We start from the raw sequence: 24,523 nt of genomic DNA, 5'->3' as shown, positions 1-24,523 counted from the left end.
GTTTTTCAAGTGCTTACATTTATTCCTTCAATCCTTCAAATATACTGACACCTCTATTACGTTTGATATCTAAGGTTTATATGTCTTTTGTTCTCCAGCTATAAAATAAGAAGAAATTTATACTACATTCTGTCTTCTCTCCCCTTTCAATCTCAACTTCTATTAGTTATTTCTACTTGTTACAGTTCTATTGTATTCCATAACTATAAATCTCATAGTTATTTTGGTCTTATTCCTACAATGTTCCCTGCCAATCCATTTGCTATATCATCTCTGTTCATCTGTTGGATGACTGATATTCATCTTCTTGCAGTTTATCAAAAAGAACTTAGAGGTACCACTTACCTTGAGCTTTTGCCTTGTTCAAAAATAGCTGTCAATCTGGCTGCGAGGTTACACTGTCTTTCCCCAATGACTTACACACTTTGTACCATTGTCCTGTAGTGCTAAATATTCCCTTGACAGTATCTGATTTCCCAAACCAATCCCCCGTAAGTAATTTAATCTTTTTATTGGGATGAGCAAAGAATGCATTCCTTACCTTTGAAATCCAATTTTTTAAAAACTAGGTTATACAAGGATGTTGATGAATGTATATTAGTTTTTCCTCATTCAATGTGTTTCCTTTCAATCTGTAGAATAAAGATTTTTTTTTGAGACAGGGTCTTACTTTGTCATCCAGGCTGAAGTATAATGGTGCAATCATAGCTCATTGTAACCAGAAACTCCCAGGCTTACGTGATCTTCCTATCTCAGTCTCCTGAGTAGCCAGGAGTAAAAGTATGTGCCACCATGCCCAGCTAACTTTTAAAAAATTTATTTGTAGGCCGGGCGCGGTGGCTCAAGCCTGTAATCCCAGCACTTTGGGAGGCCGAGACGGGCGGATCACGAGGTCAGGAGATCGAGACCATCCTGGCTAATATGGTGAAACCCCGTCTCTACTAAAAATACAAAAAACTAGCCGGGCGAGGTGGTGGGCGCCTGTAGTCCCAGCTACTCGGGAGGCTGAGGCAGGAGAATGGCGTAAACCCGGGAGGCGGAGCTTGCAGTGAGCTGAGATCCGGCCACTGCACTCCAGCCTGGGCGACAAAGCGAGACTCCGTCTCAAAAAAAAAAAAAAAAAAAAAAAAAAAAAATTTATTTGTAAAGACGGGGTCTTGCTTTGCCTGAGCTGTCCTTAAAACTCTCATCCTTAAGAGAACCTCCTGCCTCAGCCTCCCAAAGTGCTGGAATTACAGGTGCGAGCTACTACTGAGACTGACCTAAAGATTTCTTTTTTTTTTTTTTTTTTTTGAGACGGAGTCTTGCTCTGTCGCCCAAGCTGGAGTGCAGTGGCGCCATCCTGGCTCACTGCAAGCTCCGCCTCCTGGGTTCACGCCATTCTCCTGCCCCAGCCTCCCGAGTAGCTGGGACTACAGGCGCCCGCCACTGCGCCCGGCTCATTTTTTTTTTGTATTTTTAGTAGAGACGGGGTTTCACGGTGGTCTCGATCTCCTGACCTTGTGATCCGCCCGCCTCGGCCTCCCAAAGTGCTGGGATTACAGGCGTGAGCCACCGCGCCCGGCAAGATTTCTTTACTTTGCAGAAATATTAAATATTTTTTCTGTTATAACATTGAATTCTCTAATTTCAGAACTACAATTAAGCCTTTTTTTTGAGATGGAGTCTCTCTCTGTCACTCAGGCTGGATGGAGTGCAACGGCACGATCTCAGTTCACTGCAACCTTCGCCTCCCGGGTTCAAGCAATTCTCCTGTCTCAGCCTCCCGAGTAACTGGGATTACAGGCGCCTGCCAGCACTCCCAGCTAATTTTTGTATTTTTAGTACAGAAGGAGTTTTGCTATGTTGGTCAGGCTGGTCTGGAACTCCTGACCTCAAGCAATCCACCGGCCTTGGCCTCCTCACCTACTTTTCTAAATGGGAATATAATTTACTCCTTAACTATGGAAGAAAGAAGTAAGGGTATATTCTAGACTAGAGGGTAGTCTCTGGTATACAAGAAAGCTCTTTTTGACAGAGTATTTTTTACATGTGTATATGTGAGAAAGGCAGAGAATGTGTACGAGAACACGTGGGAAAAGCATTTAAACATTACTTCTTCCAGATGTCAGAGACAGGCAGCAAAGAGCCACTCACTATCTCTCTTCTACTTTGCCTCAGCAAGACAGTGCTTCCTGCAAAGACAGGGTATCTGTGCGCTTCCTCATTCACTCTTCCTTTCTTGCTAGTTCATGTTGCCAAACAATCCGAGGAAATTCCCATTGCCTTTCTATGACTCCCCATCCCACTGTAAACAGCAGATGACTCTTTGCTCTGCCAGCTCTATCTGAGATCTCTTTCTACCAGCATTCTCTTTTAAGCTCTTCCTGCTTACATGCGGCTGCCATTTCTCAAATATTTCAATTTGGAGTTACAGGTCTTCCAGTCTCAGCAAAGATGTAATTACATCTCTTTCTCTCATTTTCCTTGTTGCTTCATGGTAATTTCAGAGAGAAGACAAATGTCTTTACCATCTTAAAATCAAGTCTTGGTTTGGGGTTTTAAAACAATCCAAATGAGCTTCCAGAGCTGATGCCTATATAAAGCAAATACTATAAAATATATATAAAGTCAACAAACTACTTAAGAGAAATAACACCAATAGTGATGTGAACAATGCACCTGATCAATAGATAATGTATATTAAGCAAAGATAACCTAATAAATCATAATTATTTTCTATCTCCCAAAACTGTGAAAACAGTATCAATCAACATTGATGATGGTATTAGTTTTTATACTCAGTTAAAACCCATGGAAATACAATTATCAAATAGAGGTTTAGTATTCCTTATCCAAAATACTTGGGACCAAAAGTATTTTGGACTTTTTAGGATTCCAGAATATTTGGATTACACTACCAGTTGAACATCCCAAATCCAAAAATCTGAAAGGAACATTCCTTTCAGCATCATATCAGCACACAAAAGTTGCAGATTTTGGAGCATTTCAGATTTTGAATTTTCAGATTTGGGATGCTCAACCTATACTCTGATAAGGGCAGCTCACAAGATTAACAAGGAGACCACCCTTCATTTTCAAGATTTCAACTCAAGTTCTTGTACTTGTATTAAATAGTGCATTAATGTATTGTATGCTGATTCCTAGTGAAATCTAAAGTGGCATTCAGAGTAGGCCATCACTCAGCTTCTTCTAAGCCCAAATTAATAAATGGGAAAGAACACATAATAGGCCTATATAAGCTACTACAGGCATAAAATCTAAATTAGTAGCTTGTTCTTTCTTCTCTAGTTTACAACTAATTCTTCCATAAAATAAACCTCTAAAATATATCATCAAAAACTTAACTATATTTTTATTATCAAGATGACATCCAATTAACTTTACCTCATTATTTATTTTCTATAAATGCCAAGGCAATTCAGGTGCAAAAGAGAAAGATTCGCCTATCAAAATGTTCCTTTTTACTAGCACTACCTCTTCATTAGGAATATTCAGGAACCACTTAAAAATAATGTGATACTTAAAAAAGAGAAACCATAGTATGTCAATTTTACCTTTAAAATACTTCTTGCATCAACTCTTTCCTTCTTCACTGTCATTCTAAACTCTAATTGTACCTAATGTCCTAATTTTAACTGATGTCCCTGACTCCACTTTCTCTTTATCCACAATCTTACCTATACACTGACAGATGTATCAAGTTGCTGACAGATAAATCAAGTAACACCACAATCAGAAATTTTCAATAGTTCCCTACCACCTACAAATAGTTCAAATTGCATATAATGGTATTAAGGGGTATTCACAATCTGACTGAATACAGACAAACTTACTATAAGCTTTCTCATACTTCACATAGTCCATGGTTTTTGCATGAGTATTCCTGGAATACATCCTACACTTTCCTGCCTCTGTGTTTTTGCCCATTACGTCTTGTCTGCAATGCTCTCATTTACTTCCATAAAACTAGTTTACCTTTCTTTCCATAGATCCTCTCAAATGACACTTCTTCAATGAAGTCTTCAATACTCTTCCAGGTTAGAAGTGCTCCCTCCACCTCTAATCTACTTTTACCTTCCTGCAAGAAATAAATAGTTACTGTCTACCTTAATGGGCACAGATGCCAAAAAAACAATGCTAAGCCCTAGAGATAAAATGACAAATAAGATACAGTTCTCTAACTTCGAAGAGCTTACAGGTGAGTACAGGAGTTTTCAAAAGAAGAAGGGCAGTAGTGATAGTGGTGGAGAGAGTGATATACCTGAAAAAGAATATGAGAAGATTTTTTCTAAAATGCACAAGCCCCATTCCTTACCAACCCCACATCAATTAAGAACCACTGTTCTAGTTTATGATGGACTCTCTCAGAGATAAATATAGAGGCAATAACAATACAGTGTAGTTGCAATGAAAGAATAAGCACGGGTTACGATGGAAGCACAAGGAGAGGCAACTAACCCTGAGGCTTTTACTAGTTTCTAGTTTGCATTATAGCTATTAGTGTGTATGAATCGTCTCCCTCACCCAGCCTAAAACTGGCTGAATTAACATCAAGTAATAGTAAGTATGCTAAGTATACTAAAAATACACTGCACAATGCTCAAGAGAACAGAAAACTATTTAAATACAAGTTTTCTGTTCTGCAAGAATTTTTACAATAAAACAGAATTTGAAATATTAAAAAAAGATTTTTAAAAGAGTTTAAAGGCCCTTAAACTCTCATGCCTGGTTCCAACCTTCAAAAAATAAATGCCTAAAAATATTAAAAATAACCTATGGAGAGATATGGCATAGAACTGAAACAAAAATATTATTTCTATATGTACTTCTTTTTATGTGTTACATTTTAGCTATCATAATAAAAACACTAGGGAGGATAGCATTCATTTCCTTACTTACACTTAGGTAAAGTTTCCTAAAGAAGACAGAATATCATCTCTAATGGAAAAGAAAACAAAAAGTACTGCAGAGATAGTAAATTAAAATGAGGTGGGGGTTGGGAGAGAAATGGCAAATGTTTTCAGGAAAAAAAAAAGATGTAATAAGAAGTGTTATGAAGTTTAAGTAGCCCAACTATCTTAAAGTTCTAATGCAAATATGAGAAGGGTAATATGTAAGTATGGTATATTATGACACAGAATTATTCTTAGATGATGTGGAAGCAGGGCATAACCAATGCATGAACTGAGATCTGGCAATGAAGAAGAAAGAAATGGGTAGATCTGCTTACCAACTAAACCACGAATGGGTTACAGGTGTCAGAGTTAACAATTCTCTCAGTCTTTGGGGCAGCTAGACCCCAAGAGTAGGTCACCTCCAGCCAAGAACACATTCTTTTAACTTTCATCTTTTTTTGGTCAAATTTACTATGTATCAAGATGTGAAAAGGCTTGGAAAAAACTAGTAGTAGATAAAACCCATACACAACTGTGATGAAAAAAGGTACAGGATGAGGAGTTCACGATAATTCTCAGGCTCTTTCTACAGTGAAGAGCAGCACTGCATATTCTTCAACTTTCCTTTTACATTTGCATCTGTACTTTGAAGGTATTACTATGAAAGACTTTTGGTAACTGCTTTACCCTGACACCTCCTCCAGCCCCAGACCCCTCTTTTGAGAATCACCTAGGTAGGAGTCTGTTTGAATGAATGTCTGAATGAATGAATGATATATCAAGACAGATGATCCAGAAGGCAGGAGTGGGGGGAAGTGGAATCAAAAACCTGCCCTGACACCTAACTTAGGTTCATAAGATGGTATATACTAGCCTAGCCATATCCTTATGCTGTGGGCTCCCCGACTTATTTGGGGATATCGGGGAGTAAGACAGAGGCATGGATGATATGAATCAGAGAGTGAAACTGCCTTCGCAAAATTATGACAGCTAAGAGAAATCTGACATAGTTGATTCCATCTTGTTTCTAACCTCCAATCTGTCCTTGGTCATTTCTGGGTACAGGCCAAGCTAACTTTGAGAGGAACTTAGTTTACAGTTTAACCTAAAGCAAGGATGATAGTAACATTTTCCAAAACTAAACTGCCTTTGTAAAACTAATGAAAGACTATAAGATTAGGATTATGAGAGGGACCTGAATTCTGGTAAAATGTAGTTAAATGACAACCAGTCTTTTTTCCAGAGGACACAGGATTTATAATTTCCCTGGCTAAAACCTAAGATTGGTCTTTTGAGATATTTTTCAGACCTTTGCATTCTGGACCCACTGACCCTACCTAGAGGTGAACTAGTGACTCACGACCCAACCAGTCATGTGGCTCCCTACTCAGAGGTGGACTCAGTACACAAGGACCATTTTTCATACCCTCATGATCGCATCCCCAGCCAACCAGCAGCCCTCATTCCCTAGTCCCCTGCCCACCAAACTAAAAACTATCCTTGAAAAACTAACCACCAAGTCTTTGGGGAGACTGATTTGAGTAATAACTTCTTTGCACGGCCAGCATCATTGTTAATTAAGCTCTTTCTTTACTGTAATACCATGGGCTCAGTGAACTGGTTTCGTTTGTGCAGTGGACAGGAAGGCAACTGATTACAGGCAATTGATTACAACAGAACTGACATTCAAATATGCCCTGAACAAAACAAAACAAAACAGGAGGCTGAACTACAGAGGGAAGAGAGTAGTGTAATTAGGAAAAGTCATAGTAAGAGAGATGAGGTAGCAGATTGGCAGGCATAAAGAGAAAATGCCTCTGAAAATGTATTCAGAGGTAAGACCAAAACAAAAAAATCAATGTTTTTCAGCTGTTCTCAAAAGCCAAAAATATCCCAGTAGCAACAGCTACTATCAAATCTTCCCTAAATACTGTTAGTCTTTCTTATTGTCCATTTCTTTTCCTTTCATTGCTAACTTACCACAACTGTCAGCAGCTTGGAAGTAAACATTAGACTGCAAAGGGTTAAGAAATTTCTTTACCTGCTTACCATTCATGCACTTAATCCTTTGCAATACAACCTCTACCTAAACATGCTGACACTTGAAGATAAAAAGCTAACGAAATTTAGTCTCTCCAGCAGATGCTCCAGAAAAATCCTAAATACATAGTGACTCCTTTCTGAATGACTATGGTGTAAGAGGGTTTTGGAAAGAGAGTAGCTGAAATGAAAGATCTAGATAAGACAGGTTAGCAAGAAGGGAGGTGAAGACAGCAAGGATTGTCTTTGGGTTGGGAGGAGTGTAGGTGCTTTTATTTTTTCCTTATTTATCTTACATGAACATCAATTGATTTTGGAATAAGAAAAAACTACTGTTTTTTAAAAACTTTAAAAATTCTTCTCTCAGCCTAAATGAAATGACAAATATTCATTTACTAGAGCCCACATGTAATTATGTTAATGTCTCCCCATTTCTGGAGTAAGAAGAATTTTTTTAAGAAATGGGGTCTTGCTCTGTCACCCAGGCTGGAGTGCAGTGTCATAATCATAGCTCACTGTTGCCTCAAACTGCTAAGCAGAAGCAATCCTCCCACCTTAGCCTCTTGGGCACCTGGAATGATTATAGGCATGAGACACTGTCTGGCTCCCAAGGTATTTTTTTGGTTTGTTTTGTTGTTTTTGAGATGGAGTCTCGCTCTGTTGCCAGACTGGAGTACAGTGGCGCAATCTTGGCTCATGGTAACCTCAGCCTCCCAAGTTCAAGTGATTCTCCTGCCTCAGCCTCCTGAGTAGCTGGGACTACAGGTGCCTGCCACCATGCTAATTTTTGTATTTTTAGTAGAGACACGGTTTCACCATGTTAGCCAGGATGGTCTCGATCTCTTGACCTCGTAATCCACCTGCCTCGGCCTCCCAAAGTGCTGGGATTACAGGCGTGAGCCATTGCACCTGGCCCCCAAGTTATTTTTAAGTGACTCCCTCAAGAATGCAGGTACTTAATTGCTTGGTTCTGGACACTTGGGTATTTATCTTAATAAAACCATACAGCAAACAGAATCAAACCCAGGGCTTAGAGTGTATCATGTACTTAGTGCAACACTTAAATTGTGAATGTATGTACATAAAATCTGGATGAATGTTCCCAAAAATATTAATAATGGTTATCTCTGGGTAGGAAGAATTAGGAGTGATTTTTACACGGTTCTTTATACTTTTCTACATTGTTCCAATATTTGTATGAGCATATATTATTTTCATAAGGAGTAAAATGCTTTTATCCTAAGAGAAACAGATGATGGGTAGTGGTAGTGGCTTAATAACAGCCATATTTGCTAAACAGGATCTAGATTCTTGTCACTTAAAAGTATGGTCCAAAGAACATCCGTATCACATTGGAACTTGTTAGAAATACAGAATTTTCAGCACCCACCTACTGATTCATAATCTATATTTTAATAAAATCCTCAGATGATTCATATGTACATTAAAATCTAAAAAGCACTGATGTGGATGCTAAGGGCTTTATGTGCTGGGAGGATAAGAACAATGTCTACCTTGCTCATCGTTATATCCCTAGAACCAGCAGTGCTTGAAACATATAAGTATTTGTTGAATAAATAAATATGTAAATGATATCACTTCTGGGTAGGCAATCAGAAAGTGGAGATTATATCTATTTGCATTATTTATTTTCTGCCAGAATTCCCAGAAGTAGGTGCTTATTATTTGCTGTAAATGCTGTTAAATTAGTTTAATAACAACACTGGGCCCCTGAGAATCTACAACTATATGTAACTTTTTTAAAAAAGAACTCGTTCCTTGCTCTCACCTCGGAGATCCACATGCCTCCTCAATAATTTCTACAACCTCCTGTCTATGGGAATAGCCTAGAGTTACTCTCTCTACAATCTCTCCCTGAAAGCAAATCCATGCTCAAGATTTTAACTACCACCTGTGAGAGAAAACACTATTTAAATTACAATCTACGCGCTCTATCTGCCTATATTTTCAATTCTATTTCCTGAACCTCACCTCAAATTTAACACGTTCAAAATTAACAATTTTTTTTCTTTTTTGAGACACAGTTTCACTCTTGTTGCCCAGGCTGGAGTGCAGTGGCCTGATCTTGGCTCCCTGCAACCTCTGCCTCCCCAGTTCAAGCAATTCTCCTGCCTCAGCCTCAGAAGTAGCTGGGATTACAGGCGCCTGCCATCAAGCCCGGCTAATTTGTTGTATTTTTAGTAGAGACAGGGTTTCACCATGTTGGCCAGGCTGGTCTCGAACTCCTGGCCTCAGGTGATCCACCCGCCTCAGCCTCCCAAAGCGCTGGGATTATAGGCGTCAGCCACCGCGTCCGGCCCCAAATTAACAATTTTATTCTCTGTCAGCTATTTTCCTCTCCCCATCCAGAAGAAAGTAACTAGCTCTCCATCCTCACAGTCTCTAGTTGTACAGGATTTAGACAAGAGAGATCAGCTGGCCCAACATCACCTTATGGAGAACAGGCTCTAGAAGAAGAATTAAAGGACAGCCAAGAGGCTAGTTATTGGCAACATCAGCACTCTACGATCTAAATCACTTTATTCCCAGTACACTATTGCATGCTGGAATTCAACAGCATTCCCATTTTTGCCAACAGCACTTAAACTTTTTTTAGAAACCCAGGTTAAAAATATCATCACCCAGATCCAAGAAATCAAGTCCTGTGTATTATTCTTTCGGCATTTCCCCGGTTCCTTTTTTCTTCCTTGTCAGAACACCCTGCACTTCCTTTCCACTTACAGTTCTTTCATCATTCAATGCCAGCCTTCCCAAATCCTCTACCCTCACTAAACATATGTCCACAAATAGAATCGCTAAAATATAAATGCTTATTCCTGCATTTGATATCTTTGTCCATGGCCCAACAGGGATGGTTTCCAATCGTTCAAACCCTATTCATCCTCAGAGTCTAGCTCAAACACAGCCTTTTCTACTTAGCTTCCATCTGCCCAATTTCTAATATACTACTCTATCATTCACTTTTATATTTGTTCACAGATTGATTTTTACTTACTGGAAACGTGCTATCTTCAAAAGCATAAAGAATCTGATGTATCCTCTAGGTTGGTTGTTTTTGTTTTTTTCCCACATCTGAGAAAACTGAAGCCAAGAGAAACGTGGCTTACCTCAGGTTAACTGAGAAATTGTAAATTGTAGGCCGGGCGCGGTGGCTCACGCCTGTAATCCCAGCACTGTGGGAGGCCAAGGCGGGCAGATCACCTGAGGTCAGGGGTCACTACCTTAACCCGGCTACTACAAGAGTCTCGATCGTCCTCCAAACATTCACCTGTCCCAGGATGAAGATTTTACCTGATGACACGCCCAGAAGCGTGGGAAGGACTGGCCAAGTGAAAGTCTGCCACGCGATGCTCGTGGACTGACTGAGGAGTACCCAGCCTGGAGCGCGCTCAGCCTGTGGCCGGCCTCCCCACCAAGGGGTAGGCAGGTGCCCAGAATGCTGGAGGATGCCCGGTAAGGGCACCTGGGCCACCAGCCGTACCTGTCTGAAGGCGCCCAACCATCCCCAGCTACCGAGCTGAGCCTCCCATACCTTACCTCACTCAACAGCACCTGCAGCCGCTCAGCTTTACGGCACTCACAGCAACCGCTGCAAAAGCGGCCGTCAAGTGCTGAGCCGCGGAGGCTCGCTTGGTTCCTGCTGGGAGGTTCCTGCGGTCCAGCAACAGCCTCGGCGTGACTATGACTCTTGTCGCATCCTCACAGCCAGAAGTTCACTGAGCCCTAGCGGTTCCTCGCTTTTATAATCTAGCCACTTAGCCAAAGCCCTCTTTTATCTCTTGCCTAATTAACAACTACAGCAGCGCACTGAGGCAGTCTGAGAGTTTAAGTTCTCAAACGCTTTCGAAAGCGGACGATGAACTGGAGGCAGCAGCAGCTGAGCTGTTTTCCAAGCCCATTAAATGTGAACTTCTGATAAACGAGTGATTTTTTAGTGCGTGTGCTTTGCTAGAGGGATTCAGCATAACTCCCTGAAGTTGGTTTGGATACAATTAGTAGAGATAGGGGATAGAGTGGGAACTAGCAGCTTCGTTCACTATTGCTCATGAAGTTGAGGTGCCGTTATGACATTAAAGATCCAGCGGCCTGTTGCCCTCCAGTTTAAGGCTGGATACAATTTTGGACCTGATTCTTTAACTTTTTTCTTTTCTTTTTTTGTAGAGACTTTGGGGGCTAGCGAGGCGGGGCGGGGGGAGGGGAGCGTCCTCACCATCTTGCCAAGGCTGGTCTCGAACTCCTGGCCTCAAGCGATCCTCCCACCTAGGTTCTTTAACCGTGTAATCCAAAAGATTGTTGTTAAGGCTCAGATATTAATCTTGTTATAAATTTTTGAAAACCATAAATCACTAAACCAGTTACCGTAATTATAATTTATTTCTACAAGATGGAAAATACCTCTATCATATATGTGTTTTCTAAGCTTTGTTTTTAATTCTATCAATACAGAAAGAAAAGGATGAAAAAGTCTTCCTCACTTCATAGAGGTTATCACTTTTACCAACTTTTTGTTTTTCCTTCCAGAAATTTCCTACGTACATACAAGCTTACTGTAGAAGTCCTCTTATCCAACACACTCAGAACTGGTAGGTACTCAGTAGGTTAATAAAAAAAAAGTGGAAGGTTACACCAAGACGAAGGAAGTTATCAAAGCTTAATGGCATCATTAACACAGGTGCTAATGTGATGGGACATGGGAAAAAATGAGCATCACATACCTGCTATGGATTGAAACACATCAAATATAAAAATTCCTGAGTTTATAATGACTCCTTAAAAAATAAAATTCAGTCGTGATTGAAAGTTGCCAGGTTGAAGATTAAATATTCTAAAACTTGATAAAGAGAAAACATCAAGCATTTATCCTGCCCTTCTTGTACGAACTGAATTGCAGTGTAACCAAAATACTTGTAAGAATTCCAGCTAATAAATGGAGAATGATAAAACAATCACGATTTTGCAACTCCTAATAAAATAATAGAAAGGGCAACATCAATAGATAAAATTAAGGTGAAAGGTTGATGGGGAACTTTAATAATAGACTGGCACCACCTGAACCCACTCATCTTCATCTCACTGAGTTTGGGAAAAGCATAGATTATGTACTTCCTGATGTGACAGAAAGTACACAGCCACACCTGTGAAGGATTCTTGCCTAAAAATTGAACCTGCATTTATTTACTCAGACTCTCGATCTAACACAGGATATAGAGAAGCAACTAGCTAAATTCAGAAAACGAGACATTCTACAAGACAAATTTCTCAGTTTTTTAATCAATGGCATTTAAAAGCAGAGGGAACTACTACAAAATCAAAGATTTAAGAGATATAAAGAAGTACAATGTGTGGACCCTGTCTGGATCCTGATTTGAACAAGTTAACTGTAAAAAGCTATTTTTGAGACAACTGAAATTTTAGTATGGACTGATCCATAGATAATAGTACAGAATTACTGTTAATTTTGCTAAGAATGTTAACAGAATGTGGCTCTTTTTAAAAAAACCATCATTGATGCATATAGCATACTTACAGGTGACATTTTAAAACAAAATAGATGGCACAAACATGGCAAAATGTTCACAATTGATTAGGTGATGAGCACAAAGCACTGGCTTTCTACTTTTCTGTATATTTGGAAATTATAATTAAAAGTAACAGGAAAAGGGAAAAATTATCAGGTTCTTAGAAGTAAATATTTTTCAAGTGTATAACAAATCTAGTTCTGAATAAACCTTTTTAAAAAGGCAGTTTCAGTAGAGGATTACAATGGCCAATCTTCTGATTTGAACTAAGTTCATTTTAAGTATGGACCAACTGATTAGAGTATCTCACTTGTTTTTCTTAGAACACCATAGAAATAATGCATCATCCATCATTTCTAGTTTCTGTTTCTGTAAAATGGACCAGGAACTTAAAGATACAAGTGAAGGAATATGAATTTGAAGTCCTGGAATTTTTTAAAAACAGATCTTCCCCTATCACTCACAATTATTTTGGCCACAACTAATTTGGCAACTTTTTAAACTCTTCATCTCTAATGGTTCCCCTACTTATAAGTATCTTTTCATACTCATTTCATATTTATATTGGTTTATATATTTATATAATTGGTTTACATACTTATATGACTACAACAGTGACTACCACCTGCATAAGCAGGTTTCGGAACAAACATAACTGAGTTGTAAATATTGTAAATATTGTTGTATATATTGTAAATATATATATATAGTTGTAAATATTGTAAATATACAACTCAATGGGTAGCAGTGTTACTTATCAAGCATACTGAAAGGTCAGATGTGAGCCCTCAGCTCATGGCAAACGTCAGTCAGTATGCTTTAACCTGGTTAGCAAATACAGTTGAAAGATGGGGGGTACAAGGATGCATAAAAACAGCCTTACAAGTAAATATTCATGTTCTATAAACCACTCAGCTGTGCACACAAGCAAGGATCCTGGCCCACTCCTAACATTTGTAGGGTCTGGGCCAAGAATACAAATGAAAGCCAACCCTGACACATTTTCAGTGTCTAAATAGCTGAGCGTTAACCAACAAATAAAATGTTATACTCTTCTACTTCAACACGTATTTCTTCTCAAGGAACAGAAATCTAGGTTCAAATATGCAATTCACAGATTCTTCAGACGTGTACTAGAAAGTGACATTAGGGTTGGCCTGCCCTTCCCTGATCCCCTGGGTCTCTTTTTACTTCTAGCTTAAGCCTGCCAGAGGGGCCCATCAGGCATGCATGTGGACAACTCAGTCTGCACATCCAAGCTTCATCTGTACTTCCCACAAACTGCCAGCCATCGGGGTATATACATCTGTAGTAGTCTTTTGTCAGGATGGACTTGGACAAAAGGGCTGCACATATCCTGGGGGCAAGCTTCAGGCTGATGAGGCAAGGAATTCTGGGGTCCTGGCTGATAACATAGTATAGAATTCTGTGGGTAAAGGAACATGGATTCCAAGTAGGCATCCCTTGGCTCTTCAATTTTTCATCCCACAGACAGAGACACAGCAAGAGTGTGGGGATCCTGTTAGTTAGCTTGCCTTAGGTAGGTAACAAGAGAAGGGTCCTGGAGAGCCCCTGGCCCATGGGTCAGTGCCTCATCCCGGATAACATAAAAAGCAGCCTGGGAAAAAAGCTGCAGGCACCAATAAGGGAACTAGCACAGGATGTTGTGCCTGGAGACATGCCCACGACTGCACAGATGGAAAAACCTACGGCCCATTTGGATAAAAACTTACACAAACCTCCAGCTCACTCAGATAAGGGAACAAGGCCTGGCATAGAAATGCCTTTGTCCTTTGTATAGTCAGCAGGTTCCCAGGAAAAGTTTCTTCTCCTTTTGTAGGCACGGGCACAGTGGGCTCTGATAGGTTCCGGTGGGCGCTCTACTTTCCTTTGTTAGGACTATTAGTACAGCTGCGATGTCCACCTTAGCCCAGTTGGTCCTCGGCCAAACTTTCACTTCAGCTTCTGATAGGTCCTGGGCCAAGCTAAGCAGCATCTATGAATCATCATTTCACCTCCTGACTGGCCCCGGGCCAAGCCGTCACGCATTCTCCAAGACAGCCCGCGGAATAAGCACATTCCTTCCCCTTCGTCCATAAAAACCCTGGACCCCAGGCTCATGGTGGGTATGACCATTCGGGATCCCCTCTCTGCTGGCAGAGAGCTTTCTTCTTTCACCCTTTCGCTCTAACCTCACCTCTGTCCGTGCTCCATAATCGTCTTGGAGGTAGGACAAGAACTCCACGTGTTATCTCAGACAATGAAAGACTATTTCAATAACGTAGTATAGAAGTGGGTAAAGAAACATGCATTCAAGTAGGCATAATCCCTTGGCTCCTCAATTTTTCATCCCACGAAGAGAAGCACAGCAAGAGTGTGTGGGTATCAGGTCAGGGTCCCCTCTTACCCAAGTATAAATGCATGCACACACCGGTGCGTGTATGCATATCATACTCTATATATTGTACTCTATATATACAAATCTATATATTGTACTCTATATCGTACTCTATATATTGCTGGATGACTTTTTTCTGTTTAATCATATCATGAACGCACTTCCATTAATAGCATATCCTTTAACAGCTGTGTAGGATCACATGGAAATACCACAATCCAACCATCTGCTGTTGTGCTGACCTTGTGCAAAAATAAATAAATAAATACAAATACCATGCAGTGTAAGTGTATAAGGAAAAGCTTGGACAGAAAAGTAGAATGCACATAATATCCTGAGCTCTTATGCCACAGAACTCCCAGCCAGGCACAATTGAACTGGTATACCAAGGAAAAGGCTCTAATTAAGCCAATTGTCATAATGGTCTATATATTTATAACATTTATTGGGGAGGGGAATGTGCAGAATATGTAATAGCTAGATCACTACTTAATAATGGTAGTTTGCTGGTGCAGCAAGTTAGAAAAGGGAGCCTTAAAAATTGTTATCACATTCCTTTGCTGAGGCAACTTAGGCCTTTTGAACCAGTTCTGTACCTTGCTATCAAAAAAGGAAAAGGAATTTACCTCCAAGGTCATCCAAATTTGTAGGTCTTCAATTAATAACTAGGTTGCTACTATTAGCTATGGTAATGCTGCAATTAACATTGGCTTTTTTTGTGAGTACATATGTAAGAGAAATACTTATAAAGGAAATTAAGGAGTATGTGCATTTAAAAATCTTAATATTGCTAAAACTGTTCTCCAGAAATGCTGCACCCATTCACTCTCCATCTTCTACAGTGGTTTCTCGATCAATCTTAGTCCATTCTTCTTCCTGTGACTCAAGACTATCCAGTCTCCTTTCATTCTTCTTACATAACTTCTTAGTTATAGGAGTTCCAGTCTCACTGATTTTTTTTCTTCTAAACTGTTTTCAAGTTAGAAAAAGGATTTTTAAAAGGTTTAGGTTCTGATTCTGACTCTTAGTTACCTTACCATCTACCAAAATGTAACCCAACATGTGGCAAGATCCAAAGAAACCAAATTCTTAAGTTACATTATACTTACTTACATAGCATGTTTCATTTTCCATCTGTAGGTACACTGTTCAAAACAGTGGCTACTAGCAATATGCAACTCTATGTAGCCACATATAAAGGGCTCAGTAGCTGCCTATGGCCAGTCACTACTGTATTGGACTGCACAAATAACTTTTCATAATTGCATAAAATTCTGTTGAACAGTAGTGCTCTAAAATGTTAAGCTTTTTAGGCAAAGGAACTATGACTTTTTTTATATTCTCTTCCCCAACAGCATATTGTATTTATACTTAAATAAAAGTTAATAAAATCAAACAATGAAGCAAAAGAGAGCAGGAAAAGAGTTTTTAAATTTTTAATGAGATATTCCAAGTGCTTCTGTAAAATCTTAACTGGGACATTCTATACAGAACACAAAATCATTTCAAAATACAAGTTACTCCACTTTGAATACCCTATTTTAAAGTGGAAAAAAAAAAACATTTTAAAAAGGCTTTGTCTTGTTTCTAAGGAAAATGAGGCCATGTGCTTCTTAAAACACTATTGTGCAGCACTGAGTACATCATTTGTAGTTCATTAAAGGTCTTCAGCCATAACTTAAAGGCCAAACCTGAGGAATTAGAATTTTTATTATCACAACTGCATAGCAAAACCATGTCCAGATAATAGACATACTAAATCTGTAGATTCAGGTAACCTGTAAACCATTTAATCCAATTTAAAGCAAAACAAGTATGTCAGGAGAGATACCAAGAGATATCCAGGTTAACAAGATTTTGAAATGCTTCATCTTTTTAAAAAAATGACAATGCAACAAAGTTGTCAAATGTTCAGTGGTTACATTTTATATCATTTATTCAGTGACAACAAACTGCCCAGTCATTTGGTTGTTTGGAAAGAACTGTTTAGACCAAATTCACTCTTTGCATGTGGCACCGGGCAGCCCAAACTTCAAAGTGCAAATGCCTGCATGGAAATGTAGCTTAATTCATTTATTTATGCCACTATTCTACACTGACACACCAATGCTGTGAAAAGAGCTTTTACAGCTCTAGAGTAATAGGCTTGAGAAAATATAAAAAGGCCACAAGTCATGCACAAATTAAATGAATATTAAAGAGCATTTTAATTGGGGTTTTCTTTGATTTTTTTAAAATCATGTTTGAAATCACTGGTGATACCACTTTAAGCACACACTTTATCAAAGTAAATGCATCTAGAATTATCTAAACACTTAAATCCATTATTAGCTAAAAAGAACACTTTACATTTACATAGCACTTTGCTGTTGCTGAAGCAAGTTCATATACTCCATTTCATTGTATTTCCTCACAACAGCCCTGTGAGGTAGGCTGAACAACTTACACTTATTTTATAAATAAGGCAATAGAGACCCAAAGATGATAAACAATTTATGTAGCGGTCACAGATCTAGTATATGGTAGAGCTAAGGTGATTAATTTTAAATACTTCAAAAAAGAAGCCAAGATCCTTTTTATATCACATCCAGGGATTTTTAAGACTTGTGGCTTTTAATATAAATTATTCCAAAATTTTAGCTATTATCTGTCTTATAGTATGAATTAGTTATAAAGTTGATTTTAAAGAGTCTCCCTTAATAGGTAAATTAGACTCAGTGCTTTGGTACCTTAGATATAAAGGAAATGTTAAAAAAAAAAAAAAGTTATGCATTCTCATAGTCCTTATGTTCTCCAAAGAGTTCCAATACTAACAAAAATGTGTTTTACCACTTACTATTTGACTTATTTTAACCCTAGTCAAAACTTAATAAGCTCCAAGCCAAAGCAAACACATTCACCTGCCTTCTGCTCTACATACTGTGAAATCCTCTACATGTCCATTCCCATGGATCAGCTTACATTGAATGGGTACCACTAAGAAAAGATACCAGTTTAAACTCACATATCTTAATTGATTATGCATCAGAAGTCAGTAGCTTATATTAACCCAGAAATAACAAATCTTCTTTTATTTAATAATTGAGTCATGTGAAGAGAAAAGTGTACTCTGGCAAATTCTGGTATTTATTTATAAGTCAATGCTAACTTTGATATGGCATATCCAACAGTATCTTTTCAATGAAGACAACATACACCAAATGTAATCCATTTAAACTCCAACTAATTCGAAATGCTTAGACTGCTTCGGTTTATCAAATACTCCAGGTAACAAAGCTATTATATGTGACATATCAGGATCACAAATAATTGCAGAACATGCACACTGTAAGATACACACAAAACTAAACTATACTGAACGTGAGGTAATCTTGCCGTGATAATTAAGGAAACATTCATGATCTCTTATAATACTCCACTGTCAACATTATGAAATGTATATTTTGGTTAAAAATAACAACTTTGTGGTTATCTGTATATTGAGTAAATTTATGTTGACCATACACTTCCCTAAAAGAATGTATCTAGAGTAACTACAAAATCAAAGAAGAAACTTTTTCAGACCCATTACATGTGACTATATAAAAGTGAACCATTTAATATGCAGTTAATTTGATTTTTTTTTTAGCAAACTACAACACATTTTAAACTTCTGACTTATTAGCAAAACATTTTTAAGAGGCAAACTCTGTCACACTACTCAAAAGCTGCAAAACTATACGCACAGTCCATCAAACTTCACTGGTTTTGGTTAATGTACATATAAAGTAATCACATTTTTACTGCCATAAGAACACTCAAATATTTGCTGTATTAGTCAATGAATGGAGACTGATCTTTTAAAAACAAATTACATTTTTAAAAAAATAATTTTTTAAAAATATAATCAATTTCTTAAGCCTGGAATCACATATTTTATAGTAAGACGTCTACACTTTCCTCTTTAAATAAATATTATTTGAAATAATCATTTTCCATATACTTTTCCAATTGTTTCCATAAGAAACAATAAAATTACATAAACAATTATAATTTTATGGACAAAGTATATAGATAAAAATTAATCATTCTACGTAAGTTATGAAATAGCGTATCTTAGCCTAATTAAAAGATTCCATTACATTTACTTTTATCATTTATACTGCCAAGGATCAGTCACAAAAAATTCAAATTACACATATTATTCATGCTTTAATTTCATAAATAAGTAAATTAAAGCAAGCCAATATGTCTCTTTTCATAACATAGGGGAAAATTACTGTTTGCAGAACAGAGTAAATATGCAAAGTCTAGCTATACAGCAGCAGTTCACGATTTGTCAAGATGATACAGATGCCATCAATGAAACCCATGTATAGACAGGCATGTCCTTAATACTTTCAATTAGTTTACCTACACCTGGAACATTCAAAGAATTGCTGTGTATTAAATTTCTGAGTGCATTAGTTATTAATGCTTAGTATCTACATATTTACCAAAATTTAAAGACATAATGTGACATGGTCAGCCATGAGAGTCAAAATGAATTGTAAAAAAATTCTTTTTCTAAAGTGCTTAAGGCAGCTCCTTCATTTCTATATCCAGCTTAATAAAACTGGTTTGGAATTCAGTTGCTAAAAGAGAAATCCATACTAAATGCATGTTTTTATAAAACAACTGTTTTACACCTGTGATATATCCATATAATATAGTCAACCTCTCATGCATTTCTTTTATAGGAAGCAATCATGTTTGACCTGTGGAAACAAAAACTAAGTAAGCAACAAAAGATGTTTCAAAGGATTTAATACTTTTTCCAATGTATTAAATTGAGCAAGAGCTCAACATTTTAAAATTCAAATGTCAATGAGAATATTATATATTATAATCAAGTTAATAGTTACCTTATTTTGAGACTAAATAGGCACTATATTTGATTAGTTTTCAGTTTGAAAATGAGGATGATGCTTTCTCCAGTTTAACTTAACAACAAATAAACTAAAAACATCTTAAACAAAAAAACACATTTTGTTCTTTAATTTTAGAGACCTTTAAGAAGGCCAGTAAGAAGAAATCCTCAGATTCTTATTTTGAAGTAATAATTGCAAAATTTAATATCAAGTAATACATGTGATGAGAATTTGTACTCTGGATTTACTTAACTTACACTATTACTACAAAATCTCTCAGAGATGAAACCTCTCCAGTGGAGAGGTTTTCCAAATGAATATTAGAAAATTTTATGTGAAGAGTTTCAAATGACGACATGAACACGAGAATCATGTACACTCCTCCAGCCCCTGATTCATATATGCTTTTCCCCATGCCCCTGCAACAGAGGGCCCTCACCACTGTAGCAATGCTCTGTAGCTTAAACATCAGTTGACACTGCATGGGGCATGGACCAAGAGTATGCTTAGAGGAAAAAGGCACTGAATTAATAAGAAGAAAGAATTATATAAGACACAGTAATAAAAAATTTTATACAACAGCATCTGACCTTTTCTGTGTCATATTTGCTAAAATTCACTTAAAGCAACTCAACTACTAAAAATTTCTGCTTTCAGGTTTGAGTCTATGAAGGGAATTATAAATTCCCATTTATTTAGATCCTGGAATAGGCCCTCTGTAGTGAACAGAACATCTGAAAATTTCTTTCTTTCAAAATTTTGTTCCTCTCTGAGGAACAAAAACCAAAATTATATTTCTTTGGAGAATCAAAAGACTATCTATTGGCTTACTCATTCTCTAAATTGCCTTGCAGTCTTTAAAGTTACCAACATGTCATCAGATAATAGTGCAGATATGAACGTCCTCTGGAAAAACAATATTCCAATTCAAATAAAATTCCTCATTTACATTTGTTTTATCAAGGGAACAAAATATCCTATCAGCAGTGAATTTTTAGAGAGAATGAGCTGTTATTAACACTATTACACAGGTCTTTATGTAGAAAGCAACTCAAATGTAGGCCATAATGGTCACTCCTTGGAAGAAGGTTGGTTATCATAACACAATATATTTTAAATGAGAATGAAAAAAAGTCAACAAGAGAAATGAAAAGTTTCAAAAATTAAGAAAAATACAAATTCAGACCTCTTAAAAATGCCCAAGAAATTATTAAATACTGTAATTTTAACTTAGTTTTGCTCAAAGGATGTGAGTTACAAATTATAATTGACTTTTTAAGAATAGTTATGTTCCACTTAACCATGGGTTTTACCCCAAGTTTGGGAAAGACATTTATGTAAATTTTTGTAATAATTAACATTTCTTTAAAAAGAAAGTGAATGTAGCAAAAGGACTGAGAGTAAACAAACCTCTGAATGAATGGCTGCTTGAAAAACTCATGTGCCAATTAAGTCAAAGATACTCAGATTTTTTCCAAAACAATTGCTTAAAGCATTCCATATGTTATGAAAAAGAATATATACATTATTTGAGTATTTGGGTACCTCCTTTATAACCTATCCTTCTTAGATAAAAATTAAGTGATATATGTTTTTCAGTCTTCTGTGTAACTTTAATAAACTTTCATTCCTATTAGAGATGTTAAAAATCAGCATAATTATTATCAGTGCCACATTCAAGTGGGAATTTTACCAAACACAACTATTAAAGGTAGGATTAAACTAGACAACAAAATCAAAAAATATAAGGCTTTAAAACTCTTACCCATCACGTAAAGTGATGGAATGAAAAGAACTGTAGTTAAACAAGGCAACATATAAAGAATACCCCCCTTGCCATTGTTAGTGCACTAGGTAAAAAACTGAAATTTGGGTGATTTTAAGCTGTTGTGTCAAGAAATTTCTTATCACAGTATTTTGGAAAAAAGAAAATTATATACAACCTAGTCAATAAACAAAAGAGGATAATTTTGTAAAACTTATTTATAAAAGAGGAAAAATAAACCATTTGAAAACCTTTTTATCATTCCCAACATATGATTTCAATTTTTAGAAAACCTTAGATGACTATGTATTTTTAAAGCTTCTGTGTTAGAACTAAATAATAGATAGTAATGAGATTTTAAAAAGACAAAATACAGAAGAAAGAAGGCAAGATTTAAAAGCTTTTCTCCCCAGGCCTTAGGGTTACTATATGTAGTTAAACATTAAAAGAGTCAAAGTAATCCAAGAAATACAAAAATGAGTTTTTATGTTAATTAAACACTGCCTTTTCCCCCATTTACTCTTCAATCATCAGTTTTTTGCTTGGTATCTGCTTGCTTCTATGATACTGTACAGTAGGTTCCTGCAAATGCTTCGAACTAGGTGTTTAATGATAACAGATTCCAGGCCTCAAAGCAGAACACAGCAAACCTGATTTTCACTACTCACAAATTCCTGTGATTAATAACTGCACAGAAAAGGCCACCCAATCAAGAGGGAGGGTAAACGTATTCTGAGTAGACACTATTGAGTAACAATATTGTTCAGGCTACTAGCCGAACCAGTCATTCCATTTTCACTTTTCTGAAGGGTTCTCACAGCACTTGGAACCTGCATCCCAGTACTCAAAGAAAGTCCACCACACCATACCTAAGAAAAGACAAAAAAAACCTGTCAGATTTCAAATCAGATTAGAACTTCAGTGATTTTTACATTTCTATTTCAAAGGTAAAATGTCACACATATGAACATCAATCATTCTCAAACAGATAACCACTGTATTTCAGCTGAGGGGAAATGGAAAGACTAAATCAGAATTATTTTAGAACCACAGAGGCCAGAGGAGGTCTTGGTGGTAGCAGAACCAACTGAAGTTGCACCCAAAAGAGGGAACTCAGGGCTGCAGAAATTGAGAAACTTAATTGGCTTAATCTAGGCAAAAGATATTACCTGTCATTACTGATGCTAACTTTCACAACCAAGGGAAGCATACAAAGCACCAACTTACTTCCCAGTTATGCTTTTGGTTTTGATAATGAGATATGGCCTGAGATTATAAAAATCTAACACCCCTCTATTAACAGTAAAATCCAGTTTTCTTCCCTACTGTGTTAACAGTAAGAACTCTTTTATAATTAAGAAGGACTCCTGACAAAAATACAAATCCCAATATCCAGATGCACTTCCCATGTTCTATTACTTATCATAAATGTGAATGACTTTGTGAAAGTTAAAACTGCTTTGCTTGTGAACAGAGCAGCTATGATTCAATAGAGTGAGAAATAAGATTTGGGACACAGTCAAAAGAATTAAAATATGAAAATATGGATCATTGACACTATCATCAACTACCAGGTATGAATTAATAATAGACACAAGCTTAAAGCAAGGGAAATTCCAGAAGTTAAGTATCATCACCTTCAATTATATCCTTAAGTGTTCAGTATCTACTAAGTAACTAGATTATTGTACTAAAGAATCTACAGAACTGTGAAATTTGTAATTATATAATTAACATTATAAATTTCCAAAACTATCAGCACAGTAATGATAACTCCCAAAATACAAAGCAACTTTCTGATTATAAAACTACTATATTATTTTTTGGGAATTATTTAAATGATTTAGAAAAATATTTACTCAAAATATCTAGCATGAAGATGCAAAGGGAAATCAAGAAGAAAACATAAAACCTTTGTGACCTTGAGTTAGGCAAAGCATTACCCATAATAGGGAAAAAAATTACTAAATTGGACTTCATGTCAAAATGAAAAACTTCTCTTTGAAATGTTCAGAAAATGAAAATGCAAACCATAAACCAGGAGAAAATATTTGCAAAGCATGTATCTGATAAAGGATTCACATCCAAACTGTACAAAGAACTCTTAAAAATAGGAAAACCAGGCCAGGTGCGGTGGCTCATGCCTGCAATCCCAGGACTTTGGGGGGCCAAGGCTGGCAGATCATTTGAGCCCAGGACTTCGAGACCAGCCTGGGCAACATGGCAAAACTCCATCTGCACAAGAAACATTTTTTAAATAGCCGGGTGTGGTGGTGGGCACCTGTAATCCCAGGCTAATGTCGGAGGATCACTTGAGCCCAGGCAGTTGTGACTGCAGTGAGCTGTGATCGCACCACTGTACTCTAGCCTGGGTGACACAGCACGACCCTGTCTTAAAAATAAAGTAAAATATAAAAAAATAAGAAAACAAGTCCTTAAAAGTAAGCAAAAAATTTTAACAGATACTTGAAATAAATTGTATGAATGGCAAATAAGCACATGAAACATCATTTGTCATTAGGAAAATACAAATAAAAACACAATGACATACCACTACACACCTATTAAAATGGCTTAACAACAACAAAAATCTGGTGATACCAAATAATGGCAAGGATATGACCAATTCTCATATCACTGATAGGAAGGCAAAAAATGGTACAGCCACTTTGGAAAACATTTTGGAAGTTCCCTATGAAGTTAAACATAGACTTTCAATGTGATACAGCAACTGTATTACTGCTCTTAGGTATCTACACAAGGGAAAATCCCGTATGTAAATGTTTATAGTGATTTTATTCATAACTGCCCACAACTGGGAAAAACCCAAGTGTCTTTCAACTGGTGAATGAATGAATAAACTGTGACACATACATATATGAAACACTACTCAGCAATGAAAAAGAGGAGAATACTGACACCACAACAACATGGATGAATTTCAAATGCAGCATGGTACGGAATCAAAAGGCTACATACCAAACAATTCTATT

General features: G+C 37.1%; 2 protein-coding genes across 12 annotated transcripts in view; both read right to left on the bottom strand.

Moving 5' to 3' along the window:
* The window catches only part of LOC105481025 (fukutin), a 65,815-nt gene extending 55,295 nt beyond the window's left edge, over positions 1-10,520 (bottom strand). Inside the window, exon 1 of one of the 2 annotated variants that reach the window (XM_071078109.1) lies at positions 10,497-10,520. The gene's annotated coding sequence lies outside the window, so the exon portion shown is untranslated. Of the gene's footprint in view, positions 1-3,978; positions 4,078-10,496 lie in introns of those variants that run through there. The other variant, XM_071078108.1, reaches the window with a different exon arrangement.
* The window catches only part of LOC105481021 (fibronectin type III and SPRY domain containing 1 like), a 112,268-nt gene continuing 88,286 nt past the window's right edge, over positions 542-24,523 (bottom strand). For 8 of the 10 annotated variants that reach the window (XM_071078101.1, XM_071078104.1, XM_071078106.1 and 5 more), the window contains 3 exons: positions 10,497-22,399; positions 3,979-4,081; positions 542-632 (listed from right to left, as the gene is read on the bottom strand). In XM_071078101.1, coding sequence (XP_070934202.1) covers positions 22,274-22,399 — 126 coding nt within the window. In that variant the 3' untranslated portion in view covers positions 542-632; positions 3,979-4,081; positions 10,497-22,273. Of the gene's footprint in view, positions 633-2,374; positions 2,592-3,978; positions 4,082-10,496; positions 22,400-24,523 lie in introns of all 10 variants that reach the window. The other 2 variants (XM_071078102.1, XM_071078103.1) reach the window with 2 other exon arrangements.

The sequence above is a fragment of the Macaca nemestrina genome, chromosome 14 (assembly GCF_043159975.1).
Source record: "Macaca nemestrina isolate mMacNem1 chromosome 14, mMacNem.hap1, whole genome shotgun sequence".
Taxonomy (NCBI): Eukaryota; Metazoa; Chordata; class Mammalia; order Primates; family Cercopithecidae; genus Macaca; species Macaca nemestrina.
This window is presented reverse-complemented; position numbering and strand designations above follow the sequence as displayed.